At 36.6% G+C, this 27383-nt stretch overlaps 1 protein-coding gene across 2 annotated transcripts; it reads left to right on the top strand.

Annotated features, from left to right (window-relative positions):
* The first annotated feature begins 1910 nt into the window (after positions 1-1910).
* LOC143541390 (ubiquitin carboxyl-terminal hydrolase 17-like) lies at positions 1911-8132 on the top strand. Of its 2 annotated transcripts, XM_077034231.1 has the most exons (12): positions 1911-2344; positions 2423-2610; positions 3559-4858; positions 4953-5041; positions 5106-5191; positions 5275-5437; positions 5757-5877; positions 5944-6101; positions 6679-6763; positions 6843-7055; positions 7144-7205; positions 7292-8132. In XM_077034231.1, the coding sequence occupies exons 1-12, from the start codon at positions 2096-2098 to the stop codon at positions 7830-7832; spliced, it is 3255 nt and encodes a 1084-aa protein (XP_076890346.1). In that variant the 5' UTR covers positions 1911-2095; the 3' UTR covers positions 7833-8132. The 2 variants fall into 2 exon arrangements, with proteins under 2 accessions (XP_076890346.1, XP_076890345.1); XM_077034230.1 differs by having other exon boundaries at positions 1911-2610.
* Positions 8133-27383: the final 19251 nt, after the last annotated feature.

The following is a 27383-nucleotide window of genomic DNA, read 5'->3' as shown; positions in this document are numbered from 1 at the left end:
CTTACTGTGGGGCAAGAATTCCATACTTTTAATGTTAATAAATCACATGTGCATGCATCCTGCACGATTTGAATAATCTCTTAGATGTATACATCTTCCATTAGTTTCGTTTAATAATTCTTCATTTAATTCACTTGGTTTTACTTTTTTATACTGTAAATATAACTGTCAATTTAGTTTTACCTTATAGTTCCCAAGACAATATTTATCTTTCAAAACTCTATTGTTACTTAGCGATTTTTTATTCAAATACTCAAACCTTTTTTAATCTTTATATATATTATATGTTCCATGAATTTTGTTATTTATTAAGTTTTTGAATATGTTCTTTAACTTTAAAGAAGTGTTTTCATCATGAAAGGAAAAAATTATATTCAAAATTCAGACGGTTCAATTATATAATTATGAAGGTTAATGTATGGTAGCTAGTCAACACGTCAAATTATAAAGTGACTTAAGGAATTTATACTAACCATTCATCATATACTAGATTTTATTTACCTTTCAAAAAATCGATTTACACACCATTTAATTATACATAACACATGTGATTGTATGTCATGTCCTCAACTCACGTTATTACGTTGTGCCACAATGCTTCCATCTTTAAAGATTTTAATCCCCTTCATGTTTTATAACTTACAACTGTAATGTAATAGTTGACGGTTGTAAAAGAGATGTAATACAACGGATGATGGTGATTCATGATGGTTGCTCAATAATATAAAAGGTGTTAAAAAGTTTAAACCTTCAATAGTATATTCAAATCTCAGTATTAGATATGAGTCAGTGTATTCTATACAGAGGACAAAAATAAAAAGAATGGGAAGGATTTGGGCTATAATAAAAATGTTTTATTGTTATAAAAAAATAAACACAACATTGAGGAAAAAAGGTCATTGTCTATTTTTATTTATTATTGTGGTTTTTATTTTATTTTAGTTATTAATTGTGTATTTTTTATTGACATTGTGTTTTTTTTTTGATATTTTGTTATATTAATCAACATTGTATTATATTTTGCTGGACATTGCGTAATATTTTGCGATATATTTTGTCTTTTTTTATTTATCATTGTGTTTGTTATTTATTTTCGTCATTGTGTATTTTGTCATGACATTTTGTCTTTTTTTTTGAACGAGAAAGACGGAGAAACATTTTAGTTTTTCTTTTCCCATTTTATTTATACGAGTTATAATTATTTGATTTTTTTTTAGTTTATTTTATTTTGCCTCAAAATTCTTTTCACGATTCTCATTTTTATCTCTTTTTGTATTTTAACCTTTTCCATCAAATATTCATGTAAATTAGTTTATGTTAATACTTAAATAGTAAACAAACATAATCAATACTTCATGATATAAATTAATCACACTAGAAAATTTGCAACCAAAAGGCTAGTGCTTTAAAATTTTGGTTTTGAGTTATTTATTCACATATTTTTTAGAAATAAAAAACTTGAATATAATGTTATATCACGCTCTCAATAAGCTTTAGCTTAACTGACATGAAAGCGAAAGTGAAAATTTAAGTCGAATACTATATAAGATTTCAAGTTCCTATCTAACCTCAACCAAATTTTACCACAATATAGACATTTAACCAATGAGTTTTCTCAAAACATGTGATGATAGGATTAGGCTACTATATCACATTGTTACCAGATCAACATTAATCAATTATATATATCCAGTCAGCAGTGGAATAATAATAATAATAATAATAATAATAATAATAATAATAATGTGATGATATCTTATCATTTAATGCTTGGGTTGGGTCGGGAATATAATGAAGTCACGTCTCTCGATACTAAATTAAAATTCGTTTCTTTCCTTCTTCCTTCTGTAACGTACTAATATTCTATTCTATTCTCATATTCTGAAACCCTAAATCCCCAAATTACACAATCATCAATTCATCATAAAACCACACTCGTATATGATTCGCAATCCACATCGCAAGCATCAATTCTGCAGCAAAACTGCCGTCTTCGATCCGTACGACGGCTTCATCTGATCCAATCACATATGATTGTTGCTGTTAAACTAGGGTTTTACCGTTGTTTTACTGGATGTGTTTTCAATTCGTGTAAATGCGTGGTCAAAGTGCGCTAGGGTTAGGGTTTCTGTTTCGGTTTCCGGTTGTTGTGGTGGTGGTGGTTGTGGTGCCGGTGATCGTGTTGTTTCTCCGGCGGAAGTGGCGGCAGTCGGTGGCCAGGAGTGAGGAGGTTAGGCGGCTTTTGGTTTCGGCTTCCGAGGAGTCGACTAGGGCTGAGTTGGCAAGGGAAGAAGCGTATTATTACGGTGGGAACGATTCGCCTTCAGTTAGGGTTTCGTCTCCGGTTTACGGTTCGGTACAGTCGGGTTCTCCGTTGAAGCCGCATTACGATTCGGTTCAGTCGCGGTCACCATCGATACAGCATTACGATTCGGTTCAATCGGGTTCGCCATCGAAACAGCATTATGATTCGGTTCAATTGGGTTCGCCGTTGACGCCACATTATGAATCGGTTCAATCGGGTTCGCCATCAAAACCGCAGTATCAGTGTGCTGTTTGCTTTCGCCCCACCACTACAAGATGTTCCAAGTGCAAATCTGTTCGTTACTGGTAAGTTCACTACTTTAGGAAACCTGTAATTTGAATTGCGGTTTGAATTCTTGTAGAGACATAGGGAACTTGTAGGAAAGAAACTTTCATTTAGGGGTAAGTTTATTCCATTAACTTGCTTTACGGAGATAATAACTAATAGCTAGCAAGTGGTTAAAATTTATTTAGACTGGATTGGTTGGCTTGCTGATGTGTGAAGGTTTTATTGACGCGGTATTCTAGTGGTCTAAGCAGTGATAGGATGATCTCAAATATCAATTGTTAATTGCTAGAGGTTAGCTTTTGTATTTGCGTGAATTGCTCTGCACACGTTTCACGCTCTGCAAGTGCGTGACGTTAAACGTGTGTCATGTTGTGCATGTGCGTTACGTTCTGCACGTGTGTTACTGCATTAGATCAGTAAAGTGATACCCATATTTGGCAAAAGCACGGAGTGTAGCTATATCTTACTAGATTTTTATTTTTGAACAAATCTGATAAATCTTAAGCTTCATATGATTAGTCAGCACGTGGAGAGTCTGTGTTGTCATACTGGTATGGCAAGACATAGTAGTCAAAGTCGCAAGGAGCGAAACAAGCGCACACCCTAGACAATAAGCACACTATATTTCCAAAAATATCAACATGTATAATAGGCATAGGATACAAAAGTATCTAACACCATTTTTAGATGGATAGATCAAGGCAGAGATAAAATATTATATACGATTGAAAAAATGTAAGACTAGAAACGTATGGACGGTTGAACCGTTTTCAAAAACCAGGTGTCGTATAATATAATGCCTTATAAATATAGAAAATACGAAAAAGCTATGAAGATACAAAACTTCCAAAATTTAGAAGCGGCCCTGCAAATATTTATTTTTTCTGAAGACATTAATTAACTTTAGTAATACAATCTTTTTCTATCTATTATAGCATTATTAATAACTAACATTTGAATGTCAGCTCTGGCAAATGTCAAATTGTTCATTGGAGACAAGGTCACAAAGATGAGTGTTGCCCTTATGTTCCCGTGACTCAAATTAACAATGTGGGAGGCAGCTCTAATAAGCAAGGAGATCATAAAGATCACGGTGACAACTTTGATACCGAAGCCAAGCAAACTGCAACATCAGCTGAATCAAAGTCTCCCCCAACGCCTACCAGTTTTTCTGCAGGTGTTACCTTTGACAACCTTGAGACAGTGAAATCAGCACATAAGACTGCGGTCAACCCTGCAAGAAAGTCAACTGATTCATTGGATAACATCCGGAAAACATCAGCTAAATCAAAGTCCCTCTCAACATCTACCGGTTTTTCTGCAGGTGTTACCTTTGAGAACCCTGAGACAGTGAAATCAGCACATAAGACTCCGGTCAACTCTGCAAGAAAGTCAACTGATTCATTGGATAACATCCAGAAAGCATCAGCTAAATCAAAGTCGCCTTCAAAGCCTATCAGTTTTTCTGCTGGTGTTGCCTTTGAGAACCTTGAGACAGTGAAATCAGCACATAAGACTCAGGCCAACCCTGCTAGAAAGTCAACCGATGTATTGGATAATATCCAGAAAACATCTAATCTTAGTGATGAAGAAGCACAATCTGGGACTTCAAGCTCATCCTTTTGGACCGATGATGGTTCTAACGAGTCTTCACTTTCTGAGCCTTCAACAAACTCTAGTATCAATGAACCTGATGATGTGGCACCAGGCAGCGTTGGTGAGACTGAACATGGTCAGTTGGCGGCTAACCACAAAACAGAAGTTACTTCTAGTAACAGTATCAACAATGGATTTCATGCAGCCAAAGTTATAGGTGAATCTGATTTGAGAAGTAAAAAGTCTAATGATATAACAGATTCATCAACGGGCATGGTAAATCACAGAGATAGGTGTGCTGACAGTGATTTGCCAACTGCTCCAAAGTATTTAAAGGTCAGTGAGAAGTCAAATGATGCTTTTGGTAACAATAGCACAGCTCCTGACATGTCTAAAGCTAGGGATTCAGTTACATCATCACCCAAAGCTCCAGATACTTGTTTGAAAACTGTTACTAGTAGAAATGTAGCTCATAGTACAAAGCCTGTGATGGTAATTGATGATGCAAACCCTAGGATCACTACTTCCTCATCCCAGTCGACAGAAGCTACTAGACGAGTATCAAAAACATCCAAATCAAAAGTTGTTGATCACCTCAAGTCCTCTAAGTTGTCTCATCAACAGTCATTAGAGGGAGGAAGTGACACAACTCACAACTACAGTTTCAAGGTCTTGCTTATTAACTATCTTTTTCCAGTTTCAAAATTGCTGTCTATGAGATTCTTAACAGTTTAACGTGATAGTTTTGATATGCTTTTGATAGGGTCTCTTTCCATATGAAATGTTTGTTAAGCTATACAACTGTAAACATGTTGAATTGCAGCCTTGTGGCCTCAAAAACTGTGGAAATAGGTAAAGCTTCTCTTATTTAATACTTTGATATTATATATATATTCATGACCTACGTGTTCTGCAGTTGTTATGCAAATGCTGTGCTTCAATGCTTGATATACACTCCACCTCTAACCGCTTATCTTCTAGAAGGACTTCATTCTAAAGCATGTATGTTATCACGCGTTACAATCGCACATTATTTGACCTCAATACTAAACTATTATTAAGAGAGTCTTTTGTCATAATGTTAGGTGAGAAGAGAGGATGGTGTTTCACATGTGAACTTGAAGGCCTTGTTAGGAAGGCGAAAGATGGGATCTCTCCGCTGTCTCCTATTCACATACTTACACATATTGAGAACATTGGAAGCAATCTTGGCCATGGGAAAGAAGAAGATGCTCATGAATTTCTAAGGTTAACATTGAGTGAACCGTTCGGACGTTTGTTTATCTAATAAAGTAATAAACGCATCAACATGAACAAAGGCCTTTGTTCACTTAGTTAAGCGAACAACATGAACACATGTCTTGTTCGTTCATCGATGTTCATGAACTTTTGTTCATGAGTGTTTATGTTCATTCGTTTACGTGCACTTATGCTGTTCCTTTATGTTCGTTCGGTTGTTTAAACTTTTTTGGCCCAGCTTAGTTATTTTTGTAAATTTATGTTCAGTTTCCTAGAAGTGTTTATGTTTTTTTGGCTGAGTTAGTCATTAACTTAATATGGATTTTAGGTATGTTATTGACGCTTTGCAATCGGTTTGCATTAAGGAATCAAGAAAAAAGTCCTTGAACCCTTTAGAAGAAGAAACAACTCTCATTGGTCTAACCTTTGGTGGTTATCTACGGTCAAAGGTAACAATATTGTTATTACATTTAACGGGTCATATTTTGTATAATCTTAATACTTTTGATTCATAGATAATGTGCATGAAATGTGGAGGCAAATCTGAGCAACATGAGAGGATGATGGATCTAACTGTTGAGATAGAAGGTGGTATAAGAACATTAGAAGAGGCTTTGAATAAGTTCACGTGTACCGAGATTTTGGATGGTGAAAACAAATATAAATGCAACAGGTTCGTTAATCTTTAAGCACGAAAAATAAGATAACAAAAAGAAACGCATGGTCTAATAATATACATAGCATGAACTACCCTATTTGTGTGATTTCTGTCCCTATGTACAATCAGACAAGCTCAATATGCAATCAAAGAAACTCAATAAAACAAATATTGATTTGAAAGATGAATCACATTGTTCTTATACTCACTGTTTATGAAAAGTACAAGGCTTTTAAAACAGCCAAAAACTAGAGTACAGCCAGGATAAAATTCAATCACAACAAACACAAATCTGGGACTATTGGCTAATTGGCTTAATTGCATATATACAAGTGTCAAAGTCAATCATGATCAGCATTCAAACTTTATGAACTAAAAGATTATAAAATAATGTAAAGTATTTTTACAGTAAAGATTCAGTTTTTTAACTCAAACCTTTGATTCGGTTCATCAAATAAATCGAATCAGGGTTCTCAAAACATGCAAAAGCGGCTGTGATACCATTGTTGGGAACTGTATACCTTGGCTAGTTGTAGATGATAAACAAAAATATGAACTACTTGTATTAATATTATATCTACTTTGAGTTTAGGTGCAAATCTTATGAGAAAGCAAAAAAGAAATTTGCTTTACTGGAGGCTCCTAATGTGCTTACCATCGCATTGAAACGATTTCAGGTAATATTTAGTTTTTACTACTGAATCTAGTGTACATGGTTACTATTCTTCGTACTTACATAGTTTCACTGTTTTACAGTCTGGTAAATTTGGAAAGATCAACAAATCAATTAAATTCCCAGAGATTCTTGACATGGCTCCTTATGTCAGTGGCTCAAGTGATAAGTCACCAATTTACAGTTTATATGGAGTGGTGGTTCATGTAGACACAATGAATGCTGCGTTTTCTGGTCATTATGTTTGTTATGTTAAGAACCTTCAGAATCGATGGTTCAAGTTTGATGACAGTGTGGTACGTTTCATCTTTATTGTCACATGTTTACACGACAGCATTTTCAATTTTATTTTGGGAAATCTTATGATTTTAATTGGCGATGTAGGTAATAGAGGTGGATCTGAAACATGTGCTGACAAAAGAAGCTTACATGCTTCTATATGCTAGGTAATAAATCTGATTACCAAAGCAGTGTTATTAAAATAATAATTAAATTCTGTGCATACTTTAATTTAGCATTAATATATCACCAGGTGTTCACTACGGGCCCCACGGTCAATTCGCAGCTCAATAATCCACCACCACCATCACCATGATTCAAGAAAACACAAAATACCACCACCATCATTCACATCAAAATCTCACTCAACCGCACCGTGGGATGCGTGCAACTATCAGCCGCCACATGCCCGCCGCATCAGCCTCGAGGATGAATCTACCTCAAGTGACAACTCATCTTTCTTCGCTGAGTCATGTTCTTGCAGCACCGAGAGCACTCGCAGCATCGAAGATCACATTAACTTGAATTCATCAGATTCTGACACCTCGTCTTCTTCTTCCTTCCCGTCACCCTTGTACTCCAAGCTTGCTCGCTTGTATGCTTCAACTTCAAACCATGAGGAAGATAATAATAATAATAATAATAAGATAAGTAAGGTATGTAGAAACTTAGATTGTAGTTGTAATAGTTGTAGGATAACTAACTTGGATAGATTAGGAGGGCGGGCTACTAACCCGACTTTGAAACCGAGTGTAACCGTTAGAAGATCAACAAGCCGAGGAAAAACGGACTAAATTTGAAGAAAAGGAGAAAAAAAGGCCCTTTTTTAAAAAGGGTTTTGAGTTAAAATAGGGGAGGAGTTGGGGGTGGGGTGTCTTTGTATGTATTCAAGTTTCATAAAGGTGTTAAATGTACTGAGCTGAGCCGAGCCTTCAACATTTTGTCACTCTCTTCCCCCTTTTATAATGTTATACAAAATGTTTCATGAGTGATTGTTGTTTCTTGGTTGTGTGGTCTCATGTGTCATGTGTGGGGACCGCGCCGGGTTGACATCATACACTTGTTCTGTGTCCATGTTTGAAATGGGTCAAGTGGCCTTGTTTTTTCTTAAAAGTTATAAACTGCAAGAACTTTTCACATAAGCAAACAAGCCACAAGAGAGTTGAGATTTATATACTCTGTAGATATTAAACTATTTTATGAATATATGTTATCATTTAATTATTTACTCGTTAACAAATTCTACTTGTGTGTGAGATGATGTCACAATGTTTAATGAGCACGCTTTTATTATCATTGATTATTGCAACTAGGGTGTGTGGTAACCCATTACTATTCACATCCATCTTTACCTATTTTATTTTTAGTTAATGACACCCATTTCCAGTTAGTAGCTGTAGATTATATGATTTGAACAGATTTCTCGTAGATAAATGGGATATTGGTGTTTAATACTCTCAACTTTCACCTGTTGGTTAATATCACTTTCACTTTTCATTTTGTCTCCAACCACTCCTAACTTTCAACATATTTGTTTTTATCACTCCCCCGTTAACCGACGACTAATGCCGTTAGTGAAGATGCTGACGTGACCTTTTTTTAATTTTTTTAATTAAGTCAGACATGAGGTGGCATACCTACTTAGAAATTACATTTTTTTTGTTATTTATAACAAACATCAATAACACAATTCACATTATCATTCACCTTCAAACCCTATAAACCATCAGACCCTAAAATCCATATCAAAATTAACACAATCCACATTATCATTCACCTTAAAACCATCACATCAGTCATGATTCAACCCACATAACCCGTATGACTCACCAACGGAATCCAATTTCACCGTTTTTTCACCCTAGCTTAATAATCCAGTGGAAGACGATGAGTTCGGCGATCTGTACTTCAATCGATGTCTTCCCGCCGGTAAAATCACCGCTGTTGCCGAATATCCGTCCGATTGATACCGTTAGGGTTCCAAGCTATGATGATGAGATTCTATATGGCTCAAAGTTGGATGATAAGAAGTTGAATTTGGTTGTGAATAAAGGTGTAATTGAAACCCAGAAGGTGTTGTCGTTGGTAGATACAGGAGCTAGGGTTTTAGATGAAGCCCTAATTGGTTTTGGATAAGAATTTTGAAATAGAAGATTATGGGAGGTGGGTTTTGTGATTCCGGGGTTATTGGAATCCGGAGCTCGGGTTTCAGAACCCGGTGGTGACGAGTTGGGATGATGATGATGGTGACGATGAGGTTGATTTGCAGATTGTTGAATCTCATGCTTTGTTTAAGGGGTTATTGATGTTTGATATATATATATATAAAGATGTTTGATATAGAAAAAGGTAATTTTCAAGTAGGTATGCCACCTCATGTCCGACTTAATTAAAAAAAACTAAAAAAAAATGTCACGTCAGCATCTTCACTAACGGCGTTAGTCGTCGGTTAACGGAGGAGTGAAAAAAACAAATACGTTGAAAGTTGGGAGTGGTAGGAGACAAAGTGAAAGGTGGGAGTGATATTAACCAACGTGTGAAAGTTGAGAGTATTAAAAAGCAATATCCCTAGATAAATTAATATGTATGCCAACTATTCTCTTCCCGACCGTAAAGATTTATAGGTCTAAATCTCTTAAGAATTATCTTAATTGCTCATAATTTTGATTGATCTTCTCTTGTTCTTTCTCTTTTGGTTCGAACTTTTCCCAACATAATTAATGGCTTCAAATTCATCTATTATTCGCCAAATAATTGACTAATATTCTCTTGTAGAGTTTCATCTTGTCGGTTATGATTCGGTGGACTGGTTTAATGTTGTAAGAGATATGGAGGTTGAAGGTTATGTCTAGAAGTTTAAGTTTTCGTGTGTTCTAGAGCGAGATTTGTCACCATGTTAAAACATTTAAATTGATTCTACACAATTTATAAATATTAACACAAGATGTTTTGTGTATAAATCACTATTATGATAAAATAAGGTTTTCTGAAAGGTGTCATTCTTACAACAGCCCCATGTTTTATTTTAACTTGATATTATTCTAAAAACTGGCTTCACCAGAGTATAGAAAGTAGATTTATGACGGCTTTTGTTTCGTTTGGAATATCAACCCATGTTTCTACTTCTCTTATTTTGATGATGTGTTTTTGTGCAAGCATGTTAACAATAATTAATGATGTTAAGTTCAGATTTTTTGCATCCAATGTTATGTAGTACACGAGTTTATAACCTAGTTTACACCTATATAACAAACACAAATCTTGAAAACTAGCAACACAAAAACCTTCAATATGCTTAGAGTATACTCTAATGTATGGACTGCTAGAGATTTGTATACAGGGGTTGTAGAATGTTTTTGACAAGGATAAACAAGAGAAGATTGGCGAGAAATAAATAAGTCGATGAGTTAATCCCCAATATGTATGAGCTCATTTTATAATTTAATATATATGTTGCTTTGGTCCATAGTCCTAGCTCTAGTCTTCAAGAAAGAGAAAACGATCCATTAAGCCTAGATAGGAATTGAAACTCATCGAAACATCCAAACGAAATTAAGTCAGTTTCATTATCTGGTTTGACTAGTGTGAAATATATCCAGTTTGATCCACAATATGCTTTTGATGGTTTGGTATTTCATGATTTGGAATTTGGAATTGGTTGTGTAAATTGAACCAACTATTGACATTTTAATTATATTTTTTCATTTTAGGAATATGAAGGTATATGTTGTTGTATTAATGTTTTGAGCTAACGACAAACTACACAGTTGGCTAACTAGTATAAATAGATCTAGCAAGTTAGAGTTAGATATCACCCACCACTATCAGCTTTCAAAGTTTATTGTATTAAGGTTTTGAGCTAGTTTTCTTGATATAATAATAAGTGAAGTTCGGTATATTTCTTTGTTCGTTTATTCGATTGGCTTGGGACTTGAATTGGTATCAGAGCCGTTCAAGGACCAATCGATAAGCGTTTGTTGCTACCAAGAAGGAGAGAAACCGAGGTGTTGATATTTTGGTGAACGAGCTAGGTTTAATCAAAGATTGTTCAAACAAGTTGGGTTTAATCAGTCATGGGTGACTCAACTACACCACCGCCGCTAGCCAAGCAGGGCAGTAGCACGGGATCGTTTCAATGGACGATGTTAACAACAACAAAATACACAGTATGGGCACTCCGCATGAAGGTTATTTTTAATGTGCATAGCGTATGGGATGCGATAGATCCTTGTACGACTGATGCAAAGACAAATAACGTGGCGACCGCCCTACTTTTCCAATCTATACCCGAACAACAGATTTTGCAAGTCTGCGGTCTGAACTCGGCAAAAGAGACGTGGGAAGCAATCCGAACCCGACATCTAGGAGCCGAAAGGGTAAGAGAAGCAAGGATCCAAACATTGATCGCCAAGTTTGATGCTTTGAAGATGAAAGATTCAGAAAAGATCAATGATTACGCAAACAGAATATTAGAGATCTCTTTAAATTCTGCCACGCTCGGAGAGACTTTTGAGCAACAGAAAATTGTCAAGAAATTTCTCACAAGCTTACCTCGTCGATTTGTTCATATTGTTGCTTCACTTGAACAAATCCCAGATCTAAAGACAGTTGGGTTTGAAAACGTAGCTGGTCGGCTCAAAACTTATGAAGAACGAACCAAAGACGTAGAACCACAATCCGTAGATCAAGGTAATCTACTGTTTCATTATTTCGATAACCGGAATTGTGAATCAAGTGGAGGAAGGGGACGAGAAACCTATGGAAATCGGGGTAGGGGTCAAGGTCGAGGTCGAGATAATGGCCAAAACTAGGGAACCCGAGACAACTCCGAAAAACAAACCGATGAAAAACATAAGGGTAAAGATCGGTCAAAGTTACAATGTTACCGATGTGACCAGATGGGTCATTTCGCTTTCTCTTAATAAAACGAAGGAAGGAAGCAAATCTAACCAAGGCCAACGAGACCCTTATGATGTTACAATAAGTAGATGAGTCGATCTACTTAAACGAGGAGAAAATTTTACCAAGTCGGTACCAATCCGAAGGACCGAAAGAATAGATTTGGTACCTCGATAATGGTGCTAGCAATCACATGACGGGAGAACGGTCATTCTTATCTAAGCTTGATGAAAGAGTGGTAGGCGAAGTCCGTTTTGGTGATAATTCCCAAGTCAAAATCGAGGGAAAGGCTCTATAATGTTATATTGCAACAACGGGGAGGTAAAACAAATTACTAATGTTTATTTATACCAAGTCTTTGGTGTAATGTTTTAAGCTTGGGTCAAGCTACGGATAATGGGTGTAAGGTTCTTTTAAAAAATAATGATCTTTGGATGTATGATGGTAGCGGTAGGCTAATCATGAAAGTACCAAAGACGAACCGACTATACAAGGTCAAGATGCGTGTTGCAAAGAATACGTGTTTACACATAAATGAAGACCCGATTTCTCAAACATGGCATGGTCGAGAAACGACCCAAGCGGTAAAAGACAAGTCCCCGAATGATGCATTCAAAGAGTAGAAACCGAATATAAGTCATTTAAAGGTATTTGGTTGTATTTCATTTGCAAAAACTCCGACCCAACACCTAAAGAAACTCAATGATCGGAGTAAGAAATTGTTGTATCTTGGAAACGAGCATGGTTCCAAGGCTTTTCGTTTATTTGACCCGACTATAAAGAAAGTTACGGTTAGTCGTGATGTTAAATTTGATGAAGGAAAAGGGTGGATTTTTTCTGAGATTTCGAACGAAACGTTAGATGAGCATGTTTGGCAAGATTTTCATATCGATTGGGGAGAGGAAGTTGTGCAATTCAATAACGAAAATGAGTACGAGTCTATTTCCAAACCGGTCAACAACTCGTGCTCATCATTAGGCCCAAACAGGAGCAGCTTGGACTCAGTTTTGGATCACGATTCTGGTCCGATACTTAGGAGGTCCACACGGGTGTCGGTTCCATCAAGATACCTTGATGATTATGTACCCGATGAAGAGTTAATGGTTTTAATTGAAGACAAACCTACAAAATATGAAGATGCAAAAGAAAGTAAAGAGTGAGTTCAAGCAATGAAAGTCGAGTTGGAATCAATCGAGAAAAACAACACGTGGAAGCATACAGTTTGTCCTAACGGGGTGAAAGGATTGGAGTAAGGGTGTTCAAAGTTAAGAAAAATCCGGACGAGTCGGTAAACAAGTACAAGGCGCGGTTAGTTGCAAGGGGTATGTACAACAACACGGGATCGATTACGATGAGGTGTTCGCACCTATGGCGCAACTCGAGACAGTTCGACTTATTCTAACTCTAGCCGTGAGTGAAGTATGGGAGGTACACCACATGGATGTAAAATCCGCCCTCTTACATGGTGATTTACTAGAAGAAGTGTTTGTTGAACTACTGGAAGGGTTCGTAAATGAAGGAGAGAGTCATAAAGTGTATAAACTCTCGAAGGCTCTTTACGGGCTAAAGCAAGCTCCGAGAGCTTGGAACTCAAAGTTAAAAGGAGTTCTAAGTGAGTTAGGTTTCAAAAGATGTATTGAGGAACAAGCTGTATCATGAAGAAATCAACCGAGTCCATATTGATTATTGTGGTACATGTCGATGATCTCTTGGTGGCCTGTTCCGAAATTGAAGAAGTAAAGGCGTTCAAGGAGAACCAGGAGTTACTTGGAGTTGATGACCTCCCAAAATCCGACTCGAAAATTAGGGGGGTGAATGTTGGTAATTAACCGAGTTAGACATGTCGAGTCCGGGCCTAAGTATCTCATTATAGTGTATGGGATTAAGAGGCTATATGGTAGTTGGCAGTAACTAATGTAGTTGGCATTAACTTATGTAGTTGATGCCAACTACCATATAGTCTTTTAATCCCATACACCATAATGAGATACTTAGGCCCGAACTCGACATGTCCGACTCGGTTAATTACCAACATTCACCCCCCCTAATTTCCGGGTCAGATTTCGTGTCACAGCCCCCGACCCCTATACCTTGGGAGGTAATATGTGAACATTGATTGGTGGTATCGGTGTTTATTAAATTATTTTGCAGCGTAGTATTTTATCAGAACCTTAGTTACGAAAAATGATCAGAGGTATAAAAACACCATATTTATTATTATTATAAGCTGAAAATTTAATCCATTTTGATAAAAACATAAACTTTATAGGGATAAACCCCAATTTACAAAACACGTTTCTTTATTCTGGTGACAAGCCACTTATTTAAGCTGGAAGCCCACAGGCATCATTCCTTTGTCTTAAACAAGTCACCTGAAACATGTTTAAAATATTTGATCAGCAAGAAATACTGGTGAGTACATTCATTTGTAAATGACACATTTTACAGTTAAAGTATTAAGATGTTTTTACATTTGCCTGCTTACAAATTACCGAAAAGTACTTGTCACTTGATGGTCGGGTATTTTGTATATATATTAGTGTATTAATTATGTAGTTTTATTGAATATATTGTTAGAACTTTGGTACTTCATATGTGCTTTTGTATTTCAGGTCATTGATCATTAAAGATGCTAAATTGAAGACTTGTACTAGCATGGAATGATATATCGGGAAGACTGAAGCATGATTTGATGTCTTGGGAAGTGTTACAAGGATTCGGGAAGAGTATGGATGAGAAATCATAAGCCGATGCTAAAACTGAACAAGATGGGTTGACAAAATGCGACCTTGAAGTAAAACGAGCATATCCTGAGCTAGAAATGAGTTACGGGAGCCATAATATATGAATTTTGGGTTTCTCGACGAGAGGAATCTGAAAATGAGGTTTTCTTAGGTCGAGATACGCGATGGATGGTCATATGGCCATCGCGTATCGCGATGGACATAAAAAACGGGAAAAAATTGGTTTTGACCTATATTGATGTGTGTTGTGCGTGTGGTGAAATATAAAAGATGGGATGGATTGGATATTTAGCGTTTTGCACAAGATCGTGTTTTAAATTTATAAAAGTGATTTCTACAAAGATTAAACACACACAAAATAGGCAAGTGTACCTATCGTATATGTAGAATAGTATTTGTAAGAACCAAGTATCAATCCATGGACACAAATGTTTCTAATGATAAATCGTTGTTTTACTTTAATCGGAGATTTTAATCATTTTTGGGTTAATTTTTGAACTTTTTATAAAATATAAATACTTATATATATATATATATATATATATATATATATAATATATATAATATATATAGGTGACCAAGACGAGAGATTCTAAACGAGTTGTTCAATTATGCGAAGGTTACTATCTAAGATCAAGAATCCACTCCATTTAGCATTGATAATTAATATTCAAACATGTGGTAAACTTTCCATAGCAATATATAAATAGCTCCTTAAACCATATATGAGCATCTTTGGCACTAAGGAGGTAACATGCGCATTTTAAAGTCCACCCTTTCCTAATGTCATGTCACCTAAATGATTTCAATTTAAGTTGACAAGTAGTTTCGTAAAGTAGAAAGATTAGGATTGACTTCGATTTCTCAAATACCAATTCTAACAACTTCGGGTGGTTGTAGTTTAGTCACACAACCTCCCATTGGTTGATTTATGTAGGTTATAATTACACATTCCATTAACATATGATTCTTTTAACTAGCATGATATCCTAAGCAAAGCCATTTTCGAATTACCAAGACTTAGAGAAATACATCATAACTTATATCTCATCATTTCTAAGTACAATATGAGGATCCTTGTTTCGATAATGTATCAAAGTATTTCTATCTTTTAAGAACATGAATCGATCATGAACGATTGCCAATAGAACTGACAACCACCAACTTTGAATTAGTGATTTAAGATGGTGAAACATTTCTCATCAAAAGATAATTGTAATATAACCATGCACTTTACTAGACTACACCATATGTTTTGTATAATTATCAAATAAAACAAAGCTTCTTCATAGATTTTAGATGGTAAAAGGAGTTTAGCTCATAATGAGTATGATGATAAACATTAAGATGAATGATGATAACAAATACATGATTAAACTTGGAACAATCTAACCAAATGTAGACGAATCTTCCTTCTTAATGATGATGATGATGGATGATGATGATGATGGTTGATGGTGATGACCTTCAAGCCTTCAAACTCTTCACTAAATCTTCTATGTGAGTGTTAGTGTGTGTTTTTATAAAAGAAAACCGGATAGAATTCTTTTCAAGGCACACTTATCAAATGACACAAGAGCCTCTATTTATAGGCTGTCTGGAAATAGAAGCACGGCCCCGTGCTTTATTAAGCACAACCTCGTGTCTACGTGTCCCAGTTGCATGTTGTCAGATCGTACACGATGACTCACCACGGCCCCGTGCTTCCTGAGGCACGGTCCCGTGCTTTTTAGTTACATGTGCTAATTCTTTTTGTCGTTTCTGAAAGGTGACTACGGCACCGTTCTTCCTGAGGCACGGCCCCGTGCTTTTTAGTGACATGTGCTAATTCTTTTTGTCGTTTCTGAAAGGTGACCACGGACCCGTGTCTAGTTGTCCACTATTTTGTCTTTTCTTGTATATTTTTTGTCTTTTCTGATAGATAAGCACGGCCCCGTGCTTCCAGAAGCACGACCCCATGATTTCAGAAGCACAGCTCTATGCTTTCTGAAACACAGCCCCATGTTTTGTTGTTTTCTTGGGTTTTCTTTGGTTTTTCTTCGTTTTTCATTCGTGTCTTTGTTTGAGGTTTGGATTCACCTGAAAATACATTTTAACATGATAAGTAGTTATTTTAACTATATTATATGATAGAAGTTGCAAGTTTTAGAGATTTTTTAATGCTAAAAAGATGTATATTTTTATATACATCATATATCTTCTGTTTGGCGAACCCTAATCAATATTGACGACCAGCAGCAGCTATTAGGAGATTTTGGGTGAATTCCAGGGCTACCAATCATCTCTTGATCAATCCTAATGGCCTTCCTCATCATAATTGAAGATCTATCGATTACGATGCTCGGCTAGTCTTCTTCGAATCATACCCAGGATGTATAGTTTGTAACTTTTACAGCTTTTCTCATGCGATTAAGAACACTCTTGTAAAATTATTGTTTATAGTTGATATATGATTATTGATGTTTAGTATTTTTGTGTGTTCAGTTGGTTTAGGTTTACGTTGGTCTGAACGATTTGTTACCAGTTGCTAAATAATTGATCATATGACTGTTTAGTTAGATTGAATATGATAAAACATACAATTGCCCTTAACTGAGTCACACTGGCAATGACTGTTTGATAACCAGTGCCGTGTGTAAAGTGATTGTTGATGTCTAAGGTTTTGTTTGATTAATCAATCTGTAGTTAATCGTTAATAATTAATCTGTTAGGTTGCATGAGATAACTGTATGTTGCTTACTTGAATTCCCGGGTGTGATTTTCTTTGTTAATTGCTTGAAACTCGTTTACTTGCTTGTTACTTAGTTTTCGAAATTCACTTTAATTGCTTGTGTGATCAGTACTAAAAACTAGTTACTTCATAATATTAAGTCTGTACACGAATTACATTGACCACATACTCCTGGTGTATACGATACCTTACTTATCCTATCTAGGTAGTTTAATTAGGTTTTTGATTGACTTGAACGACGGTCATCAAAATGGCGCCGCTGCCGGGAAGTGTATGAGTTTGGTCCGCCAACACTACGGTGGTGTTTACCCTTTCTAATGGGCCAAATTCATACTGATCATATAAACTAACGGGCATGATACTCACACATGCTCCAAGATCTAGAAGTGCCCGATCAGTTTTAAATTTCCCAATTTGAATTGATAAAAGCGGCACTCCTGGGTCTTGGAGTTTATTGAGGTGGTATTATTCTCCACCTCCTCATCTCTCATGTTGGTCAATTTACCATTTAAACATTTTTCACATGTGCAATTTTCACAAAAAGACATTTCATATGTTTTTGATTCTGATTTATTTTGGAAAATTGATTCATTTTGACCAACACAGTCACTCTCACGACTAACATCTTCCACCACCCCCTAAACAAACTGTGGTGGTGAATCAACTTCAACAACTGAAATTTCAAAATGAGGTAAAAGACTTACAACGTTGATGTGCACAATGTTTCCCTTCTTGGAGCTTGAGCAGTAATGGTTCGGGTTGACTGTAGTATCGCTCGGGAGTTGGCATGCGCTCTTCGGCAACTTTGCCATATCTGCTACGAGCTGACCAATCTGCTTTGACATTGCCTCTGCTGACTTATCATGTAACTCAAACTGTTTCTTCGTTTCAGCCTTATGATATGCCATAATCTTCATCAATGCATCCAACTTTGAGTGCACAGACTCATCCGCATTTCCCGAGGACCCCCTATGTTGGTCATGATTACTTGATGAATTTCCACCCCGGTTACCGTCTCTGTTATACCCCCAATTCTGATCATATGAACCTTGCTGCTGCTGATAACCGCCCTGGCGGTAATTACGCTGCGACCTGTTCTGGCTCGATCCCTGAAAGTTCGGGTTCAACTGTGTGGACGCATTACCGTAACGAAAGTTCGAGTGATTCCTCAGGCCCGTGTGATAGGTGTTTGAATTCAACTCTTGACCACTGGAATCCCCGTAAGCATAATTAACTTCCTCGGGTTCATCCTCCTCGTCATCATAAAACTCGGGGCAATTTTCTGCCTTATGCCCTAGCTTACCACAATCTTCACAAACCGGGAATTTCACTCCAATTTTCTTAACTTCTTTCTTCTTGCCCTTTCTGTACCCAGCCAGTTCATGTTCTAACTCAGCAATTCTTTCAGACTCACTCGTGACTGAATTGACTGACCTGGAGGAAGTACCACGTCTTCGTCTCTCGGTTGTTGCTTCTGCCTTTGAATCTTCACACATAAATTCCAAGAAATCCCAATCATCCTCTGCAGGCTGATTCAGCAGCTGACCATTACACGAGGCCTTTAGATGCTTTCGGTCCTCGTATGTCAAACCATCAACAAAGCACTTTACCAGTTCCCATAGTTCAATCTGATGGTGTGGGCATTTTCTGATCATATCCTTATACCTGGTAAAAGCTTCATGGAATAATTCACCCGATAACTATGAAAAGTTGCGAATTTCTGAACGGGCCTCGCTAGTCTTCGACTGTGAATAAAACTCGTTTAGAAATATCTGCTGCATCTCGGCCCAATTTCTGATACTGTGCATCGGTAGCAAATTAAACCAGAGTTTTGCTTTGTCTTTTAGGGAAGACTTGAATAATCGCAACCGGATCTCATCCTGATCAAACGTACGATCACCAATAGACCCGCAAATAGCTGAAAAATTGGTCAAGTGAGAATACGGGTCCTCCGAATCCATCCGTGGAAATGAGGAACAATGTTGATGTATGATGGCCGGGACATAAAGTTTGTTGTCCCGGCACTTGTTCCTGTGGGACCAACGGGGATTCTCTATCTGAGATAGCCGGTCTGAACCGACTGTTAACACCATGAACCGGGGTCATATAATTCTCCTGAGCCCCCCGGGGTTCGCCAAACCGCCCCGGTTAACCTGAATACCACGAACTCTTTTGGGCCATTCCGCCCGATTCACCCTGTCTCGACCCCTTTCGTTTCTGTTAACTGCTTCAGCCCGTCTTCGATTAACTGGCTCTTCTACCTCTTCATCCCCATTATCATCATCCACTTCTTCTGGTTCCACAACCTTGTTCTCAGGCTCAATCGCTCGATTTCTCCTAACCCACCGATCTACCTCGTTCTCAATCTCAAAACCCTCATTCCTATTATTATTTTCCCCCTCTTCTTCATCTTCTGTCGGAATACTCGGTTGAACATCATCAATATCCATCCAAACTCTGCAATTGGGGTTATTATTTGGAACTGATGGTCCGGCTTGGTCAAAGTTGAGGTTCAGGTTTCGATTTCGGTTTTGGTTTCAGTTTCGAGTTCTGGAAGTACGAGGTGAGTGATTTTGGTCATTTTGGTTATTGAAGTTTAGTGGGTTAGGTATGTTATCTGGGTGAAACGCGTTATTGTGTGGGAGTGGGTCTTGGTTTTGGTTTTGGTTCTGGTTATGGTTTTCGTTTTGGTTCTGTTTCTGGTTCTGATATTACATCTCTGAATTTTTGTTCTGAACTCGGTTATGCCGAGCTTACCTCTCGATTTCGGGCTCGAAAATTAATGGTGATTGTCGGCCCGAATGGCGGTGCGCATAAACTTGTTATCTGCACACTAACACAACCTACGTAAAATAAAGAAAAATAAAATTTAAACTAACAACTGAAAATCAAAGCTAAATTTAAAACTAAAATAAACACAAAAATCAACTAACACGAATAACACTAAGCGCACTAACTCCCCAGCAACGACGCCATTTTGATGACGCTCGTTCAAGTCAATCAAAAACCTAATTAAACTACCTAGATAGGATAAGTAAGGTGTCGTATCCACCAGGAGTATGTGGTCAACATAATTCGTGTACAAACTTAATATTATAAAGTAGCCCCGAGTTTTAAATTGCTTAACAGTTAAAAAGTCAATTTCAACCCCGTCCCTCAAATGTTCGTTAATTGTTTAAATATTTTAACATTGAGGACAATGTAAACTACCCGATAGTACCTCGAAGAGTGTTCAGAAACCAAAGTTATTAACTGTTAATTATTGTCATTAATGCCAAGTTATAGGTTTCTGGTCATGGTTGATTTTTCAGCTTCTCAATAGTCTTACTCACAAATGTTTTCATAACGAGAATTTGAAAATGGGGTCGTTTAAGCGGGGATAATGAGTCATGGGGACATGTACACATGTTTATATCGGAAACCTTATTCCTCCGATACGTGTGTGAGTTGACCACATATATATAATACACATATATAATATATAGTACACACATGTCATTTGAGTGCTTTCATCGATGTTCATGGATTACAGGATCGTAGTTGGTAAAATGCAAAAGTGATAGAGGCAATTAGGTTAAGCCTCGTCTGGATGAGCGAGAGTGTGGGTACCGAGGGGTTGGGCCTCATACATTATGCATATGAGCGTGGGTAATGAGAGGGGCGGGGGGTTGGTTCCCTTAGAAAACATTTCTTGGACCTATTTTTCATTTGATTAACCCCGATATTATGTTACGAAACGATCCGACATAATAGGTTTCTTTGTATTTGTATTTGTTCTGTTTTTGTATTTGTATTGTATTTGTTCCATCATTAAGAATCACGTTATTATGCTTAAAGAAATGTTTGTTTATATTCAGTTACGCAAGTAGTAGTTCGTCTATGTATAGTAAAAAAAAGATGAAATCAGTTTGCATGTTAGTTTTGTTTATTTAGATGTTTTGTAATAAGCCGGGTCGGATCGTTTGAGCTACTTAAAAATTTTCCTTCCATACCCTTACACCTAGCCCCGTTACAACCCTTTTTAAGTCCTTTTGATTTGCATTTGTGTCAAAGCAGTTTTATGGATGGATACTTGTTTATGAGTGATACTATGAGCAAGTGATACTAGCACATATTTTGCTATTCTAGATATTAAACCGAGAGGAGAGTTATTATATTATAAGGGGTATGAGCATGTGTACCTTAACCGGAAACAAAGTACACTTGTCTGGGCGGCTCTATTGTTTTATTATAGCACTTAACCTTAATTATGGGATGTCAATCTAGAAAGTGTCAGTCTGGGAAACTGGGTATGACCTTAAACCTTACTAGTATTAACTGTGATAATTTACATACATATGATGGAGGTTAATGTTTGCTTTAGAGTTTGCTTTAGGGCAAGCAAAAGATAAGTATGGGGATGTGATGGTCGGGCATTTTGTATCTACATTAGTGTATTAATTATGTGGTTTTATTGAATATATTGTTAGAACTTTGGTATTTCATACGTGCTTTTGTATTTCAAGTCATTGATCATTAAAGATGCTAAATTGGAGACTTGTACGAGCATGTAATGATATCTCGGGAAGACCGAAGCATGATTTTATGTTTTGGGAAGTGTTACAAGGATTCGGGAAGAGTATGGATGAGAAATCATAAGCCGATGCTAAAACTGAACAAGATGGGTTGACAAAATGCAACCTTGAAGTAAAATGAGCATATCCTGAGCTAGAAAATGAGTTACGGGAGCCATAATATATGAATTTTGGGTTTCTCAACGAGAGGAATATGAAAATGATGTTTTCTTAGGTCACGATACGCGATGGATGGTCATATGGCCATCGCGTATCGCGATGGACATAAAAAACGGGAAAAAACGGGTTTTGACCTATATTATCTATTTGGCGAACCCTAATCAATATTGACGACCAGCAGCAGCTATTCGGCGATTTTGGGTGAATTCCAGGGCTACCAATCATCTCTAGATCAATCCTAATGGCCTTCCTCATCATAATTGAAGATCTATCGATTACGATGTTTGGCTAGTCTTCTCCGAATCATACCCCGGATATATAGTTTGTAACTTTTACAATTTTCTCATGATATTAAGAACACTCTTGTATAATTATTGTTTATGGTTGATAAATGATTATTGATGTTTAGTATTTCTGTGTGTTCAGTCGGTTTAGGTTTACGTTGGTCTGAACGATTTGTTACCAGTTGCTAAATTATGATCATATGACTGTTTAGTTAGATTGAATACGATAAAACATACAATTGCCCTTAACTGAGTCACACTGGCAAGGACTGTTTGATAACAGTGCCGTGTGTAAAGCGATTGTTGATGTCTAAGGTTTTGTTTGATTGATCAGTCTGTAGTTAATCGTTAATAATTAATCTGTTAGGTTGCATGAGATAACTGTATGTTGCTTACTTGAATTCCCGGGTGTGATTTGCTTGAAACTCGTTTACTTGCTTGTTACTTAGTTTTCGAAATTCACTTTAATTGCTTGTGTGATCAGTACTAAAAACTAGTTACTTCATAATATTAAGTCTTTACACGAATTACATTGACCACGTACTCCTGGTAGATACGATACCTTACTTATCCTATCTAGGTAGTTTAGTTAGGTTTTTGATTGACTTGAACGATGGTCATCATCACTCGACCGTATCTGTGACTGTGGTTAGGGATGAGATCGGGACCGTACCGGTCCTGGTCCCAAAAATCCCGGTCCCGAATTTCGCGGATTCTTGGTACCGGTACCGAAAAATTCGGTTCGGTACCGGTACCGGTACGGGACCGGCACGGTACTGGTATTTAAGGTAAAATTTCGGGAAATTTCGGGAAATACCGGTTCCGTATCGTACCGGTACCGGTACCGAAACTCAAAACGTTGGTACCGATTCGGTACCGACGGTACCAAATCAGTACCGATTTCGGTACCGGTACCAGTACGGTACCGGTACCAACCGGTACCAGTCCCGAATTTGCCCATCCCTAACTGTGGTTATATTACTTATTGGCTAACACTTGTCCAATAAGTAACGTGTAATAGCCCAGTAGGCAAGCCTTGTATACAAAACCCACAATACCAGTAGTAACCATCCCGTAAGTCTGCAGAGACTTAATCACTGTAATGTATTTAAAAAATGTAATACTCTAAAATAATACTAATAATCAAAATAATGATAAAAGCAAAAATACTTGATAAAATAAACAAATTAATTACCTAGATGATAAGTAAATGAAACCTCTTGAGTTTTAGTCTTTTAGAAGAAAAGGTAAAATAATTAAAAGATATCTACAAATATATATTCATCTACGTAGGACATGACAAGTTGAGTTTGAGTGCAATATATTGTTTTAATATAAACAAACTCTCAAAACTTAAAAGCAGATCCACTACGAACGAATTTCCGGAAATATGGGATTTCAATCCCTCATCATCTACTTTGATCAATCTATTATAAGGCCTTTAACCTTTCATACGATATCATGAAGACCTCCCACTTCTCGTCTCCATATAATCTCTCTGGCTTCCATTTGATCTCCCGTTCCGATTCCGCCGGTAAACCGTTATCACACGTACGTTAATTAGCCGCTGCCTTGCTCCCGAATTCATTCTGTTGACGATTCAGGTAATGAATGCGGTCCTCCGTTTTCTGTTTTGTTTATGCTTTATTTTTTTTGAGAGTGACTTATGTGATCGTTTGATTTATTCCGGCAACACAAACCTAGTTTATTCGGAACTTTCACGTTGAGAACAAAATAATACTAGTTATATGTGAAGTCATGTTCAATGCGAATGTAAATGACTTGTTTTTCTTAAACCGAATAAGACACATTGGTCCATGCCGATTAAGTCATAAGACACTTCAGTCATTATAAATGTTGATTTTGATCCCAAACTAAAGTTTGATAAAACCACGGTTAATCAGAACAAAAAACTCAAAAGAATTTCCCATTATGAATACTTTGTAAATGTTATAATTGAAATTCTTATCTTAATTTAATTTGGTTAAGAACATGCACAGAAGCTTTTATTATATCCTATGTTTTGAAAAATAAATCAATCCTTCACCATTAACACTAACTAAAAGTAGCTTGGCTGGTAAAGAAAAATACAAAGGTATTAATATTAAAATAAGCTTGGACTTCTTATTACTCGTCATAACTTTTCAAGTATAAACCTTTAAAATAAATATATAAATATATAAAACAAGTTAAGGAAACTTCAAAAAGTTGCTGGAACAGAAGTTGCAAACGAACAGAACAACTAGGCCAAAACTTGTAAACCTGATTCAAGAAAATTATAATGTAGGTGTTAACAACTTGAAAACGCTCTAATTGCTTACTTTTGCTTTGATAATTTAAGGTATAGTTTCTGGTTTCTTTCACTCATAGTGTTATTATATTCCGTTACTTCGTAGTACGGTTTCTGGTTTCTTTCACTCATAGTATTATTATATTCCGTTACTTCGTAGTATGGTTTCTGTTTTCATTTACTTATAGTATAAATTCTAATCCGTTACTTTGTAGTACGGACTTTCCGTATTTCATATTTTAGTACCATCAAGTTGTCTCTATCGATACGATCCGTTTGGTCTTTGGACATTTTATACGTTGTCACTTTTATATGGTTTTGTTTTATTATTCGCTTTGGTTACTAGTTCATTATTGTATGTTCCTATTAACAATAATATGAATTTATGTTAATATGTTATATGTTAGGTAGTATTTATGTTGCCTTTTAGTTTTAGTACTCTGTTATCCGAGCACAACCCTTTTCGTGACAGTGTGTTTTAAAAGTTTACTGCGTCTCTAACTTGTACTTTGGTAGTACTTTGGCCGTTTAGGGGCGTATGGATCGATCCTAGTTCAGTCATTTGTTATACGTCATACGTTATATGTTACAAGTTATATGTTATATGTTTTGGCTCTGGGTACTCCTTTAATTGTGGGACTTATTTCAGCAACATCATTATCTGTTTAGTATTGGTTTTTGTTATGATATTATATTGTCATATGTTCTAAAAGTGTCAGATTTCAGTATCATACTTATTTCGGTTATAATAAATTTTGTTATTATTTTTCTTTCGTTCATTTTTCTTATCGCCATCACTATTGTTCTTTTCTTTACTGGGCAATCTTTGGCTCTGCTGTATTTTCTTGTTGTGTTTGTATTATTTGTTGATAGGTAATTCGGGAAATCAGGGAATTCAGTGATGAGAGTAAAATGAAGTTCAAGAATCAAGACTTTATTTATTTTCTTTTAATTCAGTTTTTAATAAATGAGACTTAGGATTTCTTTCGGTTTGTTTGAACTCGTTGGTTTGGATTCTAATTCTTTCTTTCTAGTGGTGTTTGTTTGGTTTACGACATCTGTAATAGTAACACGTCAGCCTGCTCTGGGTTGGGGTGTTACAAAAAAACTTTAAGAATATATTTGAAACCATTTTGACCATCTGCCTTGAGTTTTATAGGTTTTGAAATCATCATGACAGTGTCAAAAAAATAGTTGTCTCACACAAATGTGAGTGGTACAAAAACTCGAATGTCTCACCTTGCAAGTTTACAATTTAAAGAAAGCTTCATGATATTAAGCACCTAGGTTAAACACAATGTAGTATATCTAGATTAGTATAAAGTCAATAATCAAAACGATAATCACGATATTAGAAACTTTACACAATGACACAATGTGTTACCTTAATAGGTAGAGCTTTTGGATTCGCGTATATAAGTTTCTTTCGATCGGATAGGATATCGCTACAATACTCGGGTATTATACTAAATACTTAATATATATATGTAATACCAAATACTTAATATATATATATATATATATATATATATATATATATATATATATATATATATATATATATGAAAATTCAGAGAGAAAGCATGATTTTGGACGAAGAAGAAATGTCCCGTCTGCAACCTATTTATAGCAAATTCTGGAGCCCATCGCGATACGCGATGGATATAAACAAAAGTCATCGCGTATTGCAAAGAATCTATAGCTTCGCCGAGTTAGCCTTAGGCATGCTACGTGGCACGCCACGTGGCATGCGACGTGTCTCGTCTGCGTAACCTTCATGTCGCGATAGGCGATGTGTTACCTTAATAGGTCATCGCGTATCGCTACGCCGCAATGTTTCTGGATAATCTTTACACCTCATCGCGTAACGCGATGAGGCTAATCTAAACCCGTCGCGTATCGCGATGGGTGGTTTATTAAAAATCTTAATTTTCCACAAAAATACTAAGACGGCCCTTAAGCGGCTGCGAGCGTGCGAAGTGCAAAGCGCGCCATCAAAGTGCCACATTGTGCCCATCGCACTTCGCCCGAGCCCGTGCCTGTGCGCATTCGGGTGCTTCGCACCCTCCGCTAGGACCACTGGGTGTGAATTTTCTTATAGGAATATTAACATATGACTTTTCTTTCTTATAAAGAACTCACTAATTTTATAATCTAGCGATGTGGGACAAGGACTTACAGTTCTATTTATACCATGGTTGAAGCTTCTCCTTTTCTTTCCTCCACCAATGTGGGATGAAATTTTCTCCTTTCATTTTCTTACTTTATCCTTTAATTTATTTTGTGGTTTATTATATTTCGGGAGGTCTTCAACTCCAAGTAACTTGTGCATCTCCTTGAACGCCTTTACTTCTTCAATTTTGGATCCGGCTACCAAGAGATCATCGACATATACCAATAAATAATATGGACTTGGTTGATTTCATCACGTATACGGCTTGTTCCTCGATACATCTTTTGATACTCATCTCACTTAGAACTCCTTTTAACTTTGAGTTCCAAGCTCTTGGAGCTTGTTTTAACCCGTAAAGAGCCTTCGAGAGTTTATACACTTCATGACTTTCTCCTTCCTTTACGAACCCTTCTAGTTGTTCAAAAAACACTTCTTCTAGTAAATCACCATGTAATAAGGCGGATTTTACATCCATGTGATGTACCTCCCAT

The sequence above is a fragment of the Bidens hawaiensis genome, unplaced genomic scaffold (genome assembly GCF_021521415.1).
Source record: "Bidens hawaiensis isolate Kalapana, Puna unplaced genomic scaffold, B.hawaiensis_p1.1 tig00012557_1, whole genome shotgun sequence".
Taxonomy (NCBI): domain Eukaryota; kingdom Viridiplantae; phylum Streptophyta; class Magnoliopsida; order Asterales; family Asteraceae; genus Bidens; species Bidens hawaiensis.
This window is presented reverse-complemented; position numbering and strand designations above follow the sequence as displayed.

What these genes read in the sequence shown, in the direction of transcription:
- LOC143541390 (XM_077034230.1), top strand. Translation starts at nt 2,096, where the DNA reads ATGCGTGGTCAAAGTGCGCTAGGGTTAGGGTTTCTGTTTCGGTTTCCG. An exon ending in CTCACAACTACAGTTTCAAG is followed by an intron (nt 4,859 to 4,952) that starts GTCTTGCTTATT and finishes TGCTTTTGATAG; the next exon opens with GGTCTCTTTCCATATGAAAT. An exon ending in GATGCTCATGAATTTCTAAG is followed by an intron (nt 5,438 to 5,756) that starts GTTAACATTGAG and finishes TATGGATTTTAG; the next exon opens with GTATGTTATTGACGCTTTGC.